At 37.8% G+C, this 12,447-nt stretch overlaps 1 protein-coding gene across 8 annotated transcripts in view; it reads left to right on the top strand.

Moving 5' to 3' along the window:
* The window catches only part of slc24a2 (solute carrier family 24 member 2), a 76,963-nt gene that overhangs the window by 52,641 nt on the left and 11,875 nt on the right, over window positions 1-12,447 (top strand). For 5 of the 8 annotated variants that reach the window (XM_020711596.2, XM_011487376.3, XM_020711597.2 and 2 more), the window contains 2 exons: window positions 5,226-5,276; window positions 9,892-9,990. In XM_020711596.2, the coding sequence (XP_020567255.1) occupies window positions 5,226-5,276; window positions 9,892-9,990 (150 nt within the window). The remainder of the gene's footprint in view (window positions 1-5,225; window positions 5,277-9,891; window positions 9,991-12,447) is intronic. The other 3 variants (XM_020711600.2, XM_020711599.2, XM_020711598.2) reach the window with 1 other exon arrangement.

Genomic DNA, 12,447 nt, shown 5'->3' with positions numbered 1-12,447 from the left:
TAACTGGCTGAATCACATCACTACATCAACACAACTGCTGCTTCAGACGAAAAAAATCCTCTGTTCGGGAGATTTAAACCCCAGATGACAACAGATTCATCAGTTGGCAAACACAGACAGCCCACAATTTAATTATAAACCAGAAGGGAGAGGACATGGGAAAGTGGGTTTCTGATATATTTTCTTTGATATATCAAAGAAAGGAATTGTTTTGCCCAACTGGTACTCCATCGCTTGGTCCAGAGACTGCTTGCTAAAAAACCTATACGATCAAAACCGCTAGTCCAAGTGTAAATTAAAAACTTAAATGTTCTTTTTTTATATTAATATTTTATTTTGACATTTTTTTGTTTTATTTGAAGGGTTAAATACCTTCAAAGTAAAATATAAAACTGTCGGTCACAGTTTGAAGCTGCCATTGGAACAAAAAATGCTCTTAACTACAAATTGGATGAACAAATGGTTCTGTATTCATTAAATAGAAACGCCTTGGCAGAGGTGCTACCCGGGCAGCTGTTTCCTGGGTTTGTCCTGTTCCCGGCAAATCAGCGTGTTTCCCCTAAACATCTTTCTTTACAGGTTAAATGGGCTTTTTGACCCTTTCCTATCAAGCAGATAAGCCCTTAAAGCTTTGCACGCCTTAATTTTGTTTGGATAGATAATCACCTTTCCAGTATGTTATGTAACTGTGACCAGCCAACAAGCATCTGTCAGTCCATCATCCCTCTAACCGCACCAGGATCATGCTCTAATACACACTCCCGACGCACCCACACGCCAGACCTCCTGTCTCGCCCTCTGTGCTACCCCACATGGCTTGATTGAAATAATCAATGTTAAAAGCCTTTTTTTTTTTTTTTTGCACAGGCTGCAAATTTGCACACTCCCCAACCCCCAGCAGACAGAGCAGGCATGCACACACATGCAACTCTTACACATGGCTCACCAGAGGGTTTCGAGGTCACTCCACAAGGACAAGAGGTTCTCTGGTAAACAACAACAAGCCTCTTTCTCTGCAGCAGCACGGGGCAAACTCCAAAGTGCACGCAGGCAGTGATTGCATCTTGGCATAATTGCCCTCAAACAAACCTGAGTTGGAGGCTTACCTTCCAGCCCGTTTTTGCACTTCAAATCTCAATCACCTAATCAGGCTGGATTGAGGCCCTTGTCTGAGGGCGCTGCACAGGAGTTCGGCTTTCTGCAATGAGATGCATTTCATCTCATTAGACGGGGTCCGCAGCGCTGCCAGGTCTCGCATCTGGTGTGAGATTTGTACCGTAATCCTGCGCGCGCCAGACCAAAGTGGTCGACGACTGGCGGGCAGAGTCAGATACCAGCGTGAAGGATGATGCTTCTGGGTTTACTGTAAGCCTTCTCCATGTGAACAGCAAAGACTGAGATGCTCAAAAGTCTCTCAGTTGGGCCTTCTCTAAGTAGAGTTTGCACTCCTATCAGCATTTTTGCAACAAGCAAAGTGTTGATTACAATTTTAGAACTTCGATATCTTTTTTTCCTATATTTTATTCATACACACGATAATATAACTGATAGCTGCTAAAATGCAGCTTTTTTCTGCCAAACCTACGATCTCTACCACATCATTTCCTGGCCAAAAGTCTGACTTATAATAAGTTAGACCACTTAATTTATGCTTTTATTTGGAAGTTTAGGAATTTTCATGTGCATTAAGGAACAAATTTATTCAACTCTTCTTGTTTTTCACAAATTGAATGCTCAATAAATAATTTAACGAATCCTTCTAAAGAAATGCTTTCTGTATCAGTGACTGCAGCCATGGCTCAAGTAACAATCGATCAAACCATTAAATGCTCTAAATCGTTTAATGCACTAAAGTTGAAGTCTGGACATTTTGGATATTTGAGAAAATGTATCTAAAACACTCTCTTTAAATAGATAATAAGACCCACTCTGATGAAAATGGTGTTTTATCATGTTCTTGTAGCATTTTTCTGCTGATGGAGGACGTATATAAACCAAACGGCTTGATAGCTCCAATATCGCTCGCTGCTTTTGTTGCACTAGGAGCATGCCAAAAAAGGCCAAAAATAAATCAACTTTATATACAGGAGGCGGACATCTAACAAAAACAGGTCTCCATCCACAAAGAGATGTATTTGATTTGTTAAATAATTCAAGCTGCCATTGGATTGTTGTAGCATTTTTAAGATAACCATTTATTGCAATTTTTGACGACTTTTACGGTAAACATATTTTCTCAACTTGATATCGAGATAACGATAAATTTGCGATTTATTGTGCAGGCCCATGCAAAACATTAAAGGGTTTTAAACAGTAATCTTAGAACATGTAAAAACCATTCCCGGATGTAAAACAAAATCTTAAATCGTTAATATCTTTGTTTCCAAATGTTAAAGGACTTTGAAATAATAACAGGCAAAAATAACAAGCTGGCCTTATGTAAAACCATAAATAAGGCCTCTCCCTCCTCCTCCATAAGTTTAATTCACCTAAAAGTTTTATAATGAGATCATCGTCAGGGCTCTTTGGCAGCTGTCTGTAAACAGTGTTGTCCTTCTAAAGAACAAAGCAGCTTCCTTGAAGTAAGATGGAGTGAACTCCATCAACCGGACCATCGACCTTGATGATGCGGTCTTATGTCTGGACCACCAGAAAGCATTTCACTGCAGAGCAAAGCAAGGTTTCCAGGAATGCCTTTGACGCAAGGATACATATTAGTCTGTCTGTGTGTGGCCATTGAGGTCAGTTCACTTTAACCATGCTATACTGTTGAGTATGGGCCCTTATCACTGCATTAGGCTGGTTCTAATAACCTGCTTGTAATGTGTTGCTCTTAGCCGGTCTTTAGACAACAGACATACTCAGCAAAAACTTGATATCTTTTAAGCATATTTTTCTTATTTAAAGTTACATTTAAACTTATTTTTCTTCAGGAAAAAACCCACAATGTCTTAGAAATGTACATTGGGTTTTGCTAAATTTATCCTAAATATTGAAAAACTTAGGCGTTCAAACCAGTCAGAGAAAAATCCATCAGTCAGTCCGACTTTTTAACTGCATTAACAGTAACTCAAGAACTTATTGCTACTCATTGCTACACAGTAGCCACGTTAGCGTGCTAATACTCATGTACAACATGTACATGTAAAAAAACAGACTGAGACCCCTAAAAAAAACTGTGACTACGCTAACACCCAACCTTAAAGTAACATGTAAAAAAAAAACAGTCGGACAATGCTACATGTTAGCCCCGTTATTAACAATAACATCCAACTTTGTTAGCAACACGTAGAAAACCCCCAGACTGATTCTGCTAAAACAAACGTTACTATGCTAACTCCCAAACTTGTTCGTAGCGCATAAACAAACACACAGACTGACAACGCTACACCTTAGCCAAGTTAGAGTATTTACAATAACACCCGACACATAAAATAATAGATTAATACCACTAAAACAAATACTGCTTTGATTTTGTGAACTCTCGACCTTGCAAAGTCGGGAGTTAGCAACACCCCAAGATTGGGGTGTTGTTTGACAGGTCTATGTCCCTGGAAGGTCACTCAAAACAGATAGTAAAATACGTTTTATCATCTGAGGAATGTGGCGAAATTAAAAAGTATTTTGGTTCGATTTGACCTGGAAACAATTATCCACGCCTTTATTTCTTCTTGTTTAGATTACTGCAATTTGCTTTCTTTCCCTAAACCGTCTTCAGCTTGTCCAAAAATTGGTAGCAAGGCTTTTAACAGGAATCGGTAAACGGACACACATCACTCCTCTGTTGTCTGCTTTACATTGGTTACCTGTCAAATTTCAAATTGATTTTAAAATTCTTCTTGTAGTTTTTAGAGCCTTGCATGGTCAAGCTCCGACGTACTTATCTGACTTTTTAACTACATACTCCTCGGCCCGATCGTTGAGGTCTTCCAACCAGAATCTTTTAAGCATTCTATTCAGGAAAGCTTTTAGTTGGTTTTATTCCTTGTTTTACTACGTTATACTGTGTTTTGTTTTATTATTATTGTATTTTATTACTTTTTTGTGTTTTGATATAATTTTATGCTCTTTTTGTAAAGCACTTTGTGATTCGTCCTGGGAAAAGTTCTATAGAAATAAAGGTATTCTATTCTAGTCTAGTGACGCAGTCCAAGGCCGCTACACGTTAGCCTCATTAGCCTATTTACAATACCAACCAACCTTTTTTAGCGACACGTGAAAAAACACACTGATCGCACTAAAACAAATGTTACTGTGACTACGCCAACTACCAACCGTGCTAGTAACATTTAAAACAAAAACAGTTCAACAACGCTAAATGTTATCATATTAGCATATTTACAATATTACCCAACCTTGTCAGCTATCCCTGAAAAGAACCGACTACATTTTAAAATGGTGTGTGTACCTCTCAAAAACCCTTTGACATCGATAAGTCCAACCCACATTAATTCATATATAAGATGCTCCAGATTGTAAGCTAGTCATCCTATCTCAGTTCTGAAGTCATTGTGTCTTACATAAGATGAGCTAATACAATAAAAAAGAATTGACACAAATAAAAAGATTTAGAGTTTTGCAATGTAAAAGTCAGCTAAAAACCCTTTTTGTTTCCTTACAAATGCATTTATATGTGTTGAAATAGCAGAATGGCTTTAAGTTGTGAGTTTTGTTTTTTAAAGCCAAGTGTGGTGTGGGAGGCGGAAGTGTGTGTTCGGCTGCTTCACTTTCAGCTGTTGCTGCAGATTTGATTTCCCAGCTAATTTATCATGCAGATGTGCTGACTGTCTATTTACCCAAACACAAAGAACTGCTTCAGTAAGGGAATGAAATTAATTGTTGGGGTCTCATTGTGGAGGAAGAGAATGCTGAATCAGAAAGTTTACAGGGTTGAAAAAACAGAGGAGAGGAGGACTCATCTTTTTTGTTGCATGTTTGACCCAGTTTTTCTTCTCTCTGTTTAGTTTGTTTTTTAATCAACAAATCTTTATTTTTTTTAACCTTTTTCTTAACCTCTGCCATCTACAGGCTTATCATCAATTAGCTTTGCTGTGAGACGTTTATTTTCAACGATTTCATTCAGTTTTGACCTCGAGAGTCTTTCTACATGTCACTCCTCATGCAGTGATTTCAGCAGCAGAGGTGTCTTGTTCTGTCATGTTCACTCTTTCCCTTTTCTCTGTGTGTCCGTTGCCTTACCCATGTCTTTTGCTGTGATGTTGTAGAGCTTGGAACTTATGGGAAACTAAAATATTATCACTCAATGACTGAGGAAGGTAAGCGCCAACGTTTTCATTACTTGACTGTTTGATGCGACCTCTTCCATCCCTGTTGATTTTTAAGTTATTTTTTTGGTATATTCATTTTTGGACCCTTTTTTGTTTGCTTGTGGCACAAACTTTTACGTTTCAGTGTTCCTCTGAAGCTACGTACACATCAGGTATGTGACGCGCGTTCAAGACTGTGCTAAACACACAATTTTTGAATGTGAGTATAGCCCATGGTGTTCACACTGGACAAGCAGGGAGGGGCTATTCGTTATTTTACTACTGTTTATTAGCAAATTCCCGCCACCTACAATTGGAAGAAGCTTGGTACGAAATGTCCAAGCCGTGTAAATGTTGCAAATCATGCTCCAGACTTTTTTTGCACTGATTTATTCCAACGTATGAAAGACTTTGTGTCATATAACTACGGCCGGGCGAAAACAACGATTATTAATTTCTCTTCCATGATCTATTTTCAAATGGGTAGTAATTCCTGGAATTAAAAGGGTCATCATCCATAAGGCACCATTGTATTTGAGTCCCTGGTTGGTTTAAGTTGACCTGTTCAACTTACAAGACGCGTTCAATGGCTGCGCGTTTTGTTTGTAGAGCCAGAAAATGGTTGTAAAAACTTGTGTAGTGACGCATCCATGCGAGAGATTTAAACACAGAAGTCCTAAGACATTCGTAAAAACTTTTGTAGATTTTGAGAGATTTAAATGGACACGCCCAATAACAGTCATACAAATTTGCGTAGCTATGCATAAACACATGAGTCTCGAATACGAAAGCCTGAAACAGTCATAACAATTTGTGTAGCTATGCATGAACTTAAGAGTTTTGAACACGGAAGCCTTGCTTAGCTATGCTTCAACGCGAGTGTTCTGAACGCAGAAGCCCAAAAACAGTAGTAAAATTTTGCATAGCTATGTGTGAACGCGTGACTTTTGAACACAGAAGTCCAAAAAAAGTAGTGAAATCTCGTGCAGCTATGCGTGCACGCGAAAGCTTAAAAATAGTCGTAAAAATGTGCGTAGCTATGCGTGAACGCATACATTTTGACGGTGGAAGCCTAAAAACAGTCATAAAACTTTGTGTAGCTATGTGTGAATGCAAGAGTTTTGAAGCCAGTAACACACTTATACACACATTTACACAGAGTTTTCATTGGAAGTGGTCCCTTAAACGCCTGTTGCCGAGGCCGGTGTGAACGCAGCTTCAGACGAAAGTATTTACTTATTTACTTTTGTAAATCTTATTTTACATTTTTTTTAACATGGTGTGCCAATGTGTGTAGTGGTTCATTATTATATATTATTTTTTTTGCTTTTGTATATTACCCGTCCTTATATTTATCATGCAAGTGTACAACATTTCTTTGAAGAATGAACTGTGCTCCACATTCAGAGCGTGTAAAAAAAGAATCTTTTTTTTTTTTTGGTTATTCTCCACCATTCTCTCTCTTTTATTTATTCTGGTTCCCCATCTGTGGTGCTGAAATATACATCATCCACACCTCAGTGCTCACTTACACCAGCAGCGGGTGCGCACACCTGAGACGTACGTTGCTGAATTTGGCAAACCAGAGTGACTCATCCACCCAGCGCTTACGTAACAGGCAGAGCTGACAGGGAAACAGAGCAGACTGCGTGAGGCGGTGCCATCCTCTAAAGAAACACACTGGCTTCATTATGGCGCAAATGATGGGGTTTTGATCAATTGTGCAGCTCAAATTGTGCCCCCCCCCATTACTTCACAAATGAACATCATTCAGGCAATAAATGTTGTAAATGCTTTAAGCATGAGCCTTTTTTTGTTGCTGTTGTGATGTGATTTGTACTTTATGTTCACTTTATAATCATCTTTTTATTTTCAGGCTAAGATGTCTCAATAGCAGGAAATGTTAGTGCTGTCACTTCAGTTGTTAGTGTTTTTGTGTTTTTTCAGCTCCTCAGACCAACCGAGAACTCAGAATAGAAACCAGAATTTTTTTTTCTCTCTTGATCCTTAATTTTTTCCATTTCTCCTTTGATAATTAGGGATGCTTTTTCAAAGCTTAAAGGATTTTGAGATCACTGGTCAACTATAAAGTCATCCAAAACCGCTGTTGAAATTAAGTGAAAACCAACTAACCCTTCTTGGACTTAGACAGAGAGACAAAAAAACGACTCCAAACAGCAGATTAAAAGATGTCCAAAAGTCTAAGGGTCTAAAGCAAACTCTAATAGTCTAACTTATTAAAAAATAAAAATCTAAACAAAATTAACCATTTTTGAAATTTTTACCCTTTTTTTTTGGTGGACCATGTTATCAATATGAATAAAGTTTAGCCCAAATTACAAAAGGGGTTTATATAAATAAACACCTTGTGTGTCAGAAGTTCCAAAACCCCCTGTTGTAACAGTAAAATATGTCCAACACAAGAGGCTTTCAGCTCTGATCTGTCTGCCCAGCTGTTGGACAGGACAAGTTAAAAAAAAGTGACTTTAGTTGAAAGGATCTGACTTAACAATTGAGATAAAAAAAAAACTAAATACAACAAATATCACAAAAAAGTCGGGGGGAAAAACAATCCAACAAGACACAGAGGTGGAGCTTTAATGGTGTTGTTTTTAAGCCATAATAAACTTGGTTTGTTACGCTCACTAAGTCAAAAATGAGTTGTTGTTTTTTTAAATTTAACTCTCGAAGTATTCTTCAGAGTAATGAAAATCTGCAAAAGTGACTAAAGCTAAACCGTGATATAAACATTAACAATATTTAAAAAAAAAAGAAATGGAAAAAGTGACAACCTATAGTGTTTTAATACTTCACTTTATGACAATAATGTCAGACAGATAACTAAATGCTAATAATGAAACAAGAGGGGCCGAATCTTTTACCTACTCTGCTCATTATTTTGGCCTTTTATTTTGTTTAGGGATATTTCTGTAACATTAAATCCGGATTTTAAAAAGTGACATATTTTATCTTCTTTTCCCGTCTTCTTCTTGTTCTTCTTTTTTTTTTTATTACTTTGAGCTTAAAAAAAGATAGAACATCTGTCCTCTTTTTTAATAATCTGTCCAGACAATTTGTCCCAGTCTTTTCAGAATCACTAACCTCCCCCCTCCATCCACCCTCCATGCCACCGTGGCTTTCGTCAGCATAGAAAAAACTTGCCACAGATCCCTCAGAGCAAAAAGGTTCGTCCAGGCGGAGACCTTCAGATGATCCCACACGTGCTCAAACAAACGCTTGTCGAGTGACGCCGATCCGCTGGAAGACGTGGCCCTTTCCTGCGAAAATGTGCAGCGTGATTGTTTGTGTGTTTGCATGAGTGGGGAAATTACCGGGAGGGTAGGAAAACGTGGAATATGACGTGGGTGAGGAGATCTCGGGTCCTGCCAAGACGAAAAAAAAAAAAAAAAAAGAAGATGAAAAGATTGGATGGATTAGGGGAGAAGCAGAAGCAGTTGGAGATGGGAGGTGGCTAAAGCGTGACTTGGGAATGTTAATGATTCCGCAGAAGGTCACAGTCGGTGTCGACACGGCTGGGTGGAGCAGATCTAGACGGACTACTGCTTCAAGCAGAGTCTTTTTGAAATTAGAGAGGAAAAAATGACAAAGTGGAAAAGTTGCATCAATTCCAGTTGGTTATTAGAAGCAGGCAAAAATTGTATTTAAAGTAGATGCAGATTTTTAAAGGCTGAAGAAAATAACAGCTCATATAATATACAAGTGTTTCAGGAGTTGGGACATAAATAAATGTGCAGTTAATATGCAGAGGAGATTTTTAATCTTTGCACAAAGGACAGCCTAACATAATTTTCTTGCACCTGAAATTAGCCATCCTCCCATTTCTGTACTCTTAGTTGATTTTGTGCTGATAAGATGGTCAATAATTAACCTCAGAGTCTCTCCCCAAACCATCTGGATATACAGGATCTCTAAAAAGGCTGTCGGTGAATAAAATAATAAAAAGTAAAATTCCTCTTAAATACTCAGTTCGATGAAAACAGTGGTTTTAACATGTTGTTGTGGCATTTTTCTCATTTTGGAAAACATAAAGAAATATGGCATATCTGAGTATTTCTTTATTCCAATCATTGTGAATCAGGAGCAGACGAGAAAAATGGTGTTTGAAAATGAGTCGAAAAATACGCTAGGCAGCTCATAACTTCACTGCTCCTCTAAGAGGTGAATTTCTGATGAACTCCTGCCGATCTGCAGAAACTACGTCCTACAAACAACACAGGATGTTGGCTAAAAACGGGATAATCGTAATTAAAAGACCTCCGAGTTTAAAACTGATCAAAAGATGACCGCAGTGGGTCTTTAAAGCATTTAGCTCATGGGTGCATCACACCTCCTTCAAGTCCATGATTTATAAATTTAGACGTGTGACCTTTTAACATCTGGCAGCACATTTCTAATCTGAGGGGCCGAATGTGAGCTCCAGATGTTTTTGGCAGAGGTTTTATTTTACTTTTTTGCCAACTGAACAGGACATTACAGGCTCATCAGGATAAGATCTGTTGAAATGTGACCCATCACGGGTCAAACAGGTCAACAGAGGTATTGCTTGGGTCGACGATTAACGGCCGCGGCTCCCTCTGTTTTGTTTATATTTTCCCCTCTGCAGGTAAATTTCGAGAGAAGGCCTCGATTCTGCACAAGATTGCTAAGAAGAAATGCCAAGTGGAGGACAGCGAGAAGGCCAATGGCGTTTCAAGCCGCGCAGGTAAAATGACTTCCAAAATCTCCACATCTAAAGACCGTGTCACACAGCCACTACGTACAGAGTGCACGGATGAAAATTGGTCATACGTGAATGTAAGTGAGGAAAAGTGAGAAAGGTTGTGGTGTTTTACATGAACTTTTCACAGATATACGGTAAGTATGAAGAAGTATGAAGAAACCACGCAAAGAACTCGTAAATCAGCGTAGAACATGCCTGATTATTGTTCTGTTTTTTGTAATTTGAACGTGATTTGTGCGCCGTATATGTGATATTAAAGTCATACATCGGTAGTGCAAGCGTATTTTGGAACAGTAGTGCAACAGTTTTGGAAAGCCAGAAATTTGCGTATGTATCTCACAAAAATCACGCACAATTGTGTTAGATTGACGTAATAATTGCATATAAACTACTTTTGTACAGCTCAAAATTGAATTTACATAAAGACCCGTTGGCCAAAGCCCGAGTACTCTGATACCCGCAATCTGCTCCCGGGTACGAATATTTGCGACGTCCAAGATCACTAACTTGTGATCACTATAAATATAGTAGAGTGTAGTAAAAACGCAATTCGGGAACGATGTATTTATTTCTCTGAAATGCAAAATAATGTTGGATTTTAAGTTTATAAACTAAAAAAAAGCTGAATGTGCAGTGCTACTTTCACTGGAGGTAAACAGATCTTCAAAATAAAGTGTAGGTGAAGCTCTCCATTTTCAAAATAAATTAGATTAGAAAACTTTATTTTCCCACGATGGGGAAATTCACTCATCTGCAGCAGCAAGTACATTCAGAAATGACTGCAAAAAGGACATCAAAAATGATATTCAAATTAAATAAAAGAAATTCAGCGGCAAAAGTGACATGTGATCCACTGCAAACAGGTGATCAACTGTAAACATGTGATCCAATGACACAATTAACGTAATTCCAGCGGATTCTGCAGCAGAGAAAAGCAGCTTTTCTTAGCGGGTTTGCACTGATATGCAATGTTTTACAGCGTAAAGTCTTGCAGATCATTGATGATGAAAAAACTGAACGGAACATTTCAGGATTTATTTTTAAATGATCCAAAACAACGGTGATAAATATGTTTTAATTTTTTTATGTTACTGCTGAACCAGAAGGTTGAAGGAAAAAAAATCTTGTTTAAAGTAACAAACATCATTTCTTTTACATCTAAATCTTTGTGTTTTTATCAGTTTTGTTGATTCTGATCTCCTGTTCTAAATAAAAGTATAAACGATAATTTAATACATACTATTTTATTTCTTTACATCCAGTTAAAAGACAAACAGAATGCAACTTTATTAATGATGATTCAATTTGTGAATCGCTTATCTTCTGAATCATCTACAGGCTCTCGGTCTGTTGTTCTGGGAGTCCACGTTTAGCTGCGTTTTAGCCGTGTAAACCCTTGCACAGCAGCAGTAAACAGTTCCAAAGGTGTCCTGCTGCAACCATTCTGCAAAGAAAAGCTGACTTGCAACCTTAGAAAGCGCTCCAAAAACTCAACAACTCAATGTATAAATATAAAATATGTTTTCATGCTTCTGTGCATCTTTTTTTTGTATCACTAATCTGTTTAATTTTTAATAGACTTTATGAAAACATCTGAAATCTTCAGTGTTGTTGTCCATTCATGGAACTTAAAAGATCTGCAAACTTTTTTATTGATCAACTAGCAAATAATTATATTATATTACATTATATTACATTAATTGTTGTTATAATTTAGAGAAGAATTTAAAGGTCACCATTTGATGCTAAGCAAGCGTTACCAATCTGAATGAGACTGTCGTCTTGTAGCGGTGTTTAAATCAATCTGCGGAGGGTAATTTACGGCCGCCTCTTTTTTCTCACTTCAAAGTGCCAAGAATAAAGACTAACCGGCTTTCACGGCCGCCGTCAGCGCTGTCAGAGTCGGACAATCAAAGCAAGACGGAGATGTTGATCAGAAAGGCAAAATGATGCTAATGGTGGCACATTAACGTGTTATCCTCTTCATCATAGCACATGACTAGTGGTCATCAGTGCTCTTGTGTGCTTTTGCGTGGAATACTTACACCAGTGGAAATGGAGACGTGAAAACATTGTGGGGGGAAAATAAATAATTTTGTTTACCAAAAGCAGACAAGTTCGTTCATTTTTTTATTTTCCCCCAGAAATGCTGTCAAATAAATATTTTTGTCCTTTTATAAGCATTTCTTTGGTTAAACAACTCGTAACTAGAATCCTGTTTCTGTTTAATGTGCCTTTGTGTACGTTGTTAGTGTTATGTCATCTGCTTCACTGGATAAAATGTCCTTAAAAAAAGTTTAAAAATATAGAATACAGCATGTTTTTCCCCTTAGTATACGTGGAAATGTCTACCAATGAAACTAGTAGAATTTGTCTTTGTAAAAATTCTTAAAACAAGTTATGTCCTGCACTTTTAGGACAAAATAAAATCCTAAAACT

Source organism: Oryzias latipes, chromosome 18, assembly GCF_002234675.1.
Source record: "Oryzias latipes chromosome 18, ASM223467v1".
NCBI classification, from domain to species: Eukaryota; Metazoa; Chordata; class Actinopteri; order Beloniformes; family Adrianichthyidae; genus Oryzias; species Oryzias latipes.
The sequence above is the reverse complement of the archived record's forward strand: the minus strand, read 5'-3'. Positions and strand labels throughout refer to the sequence as shown.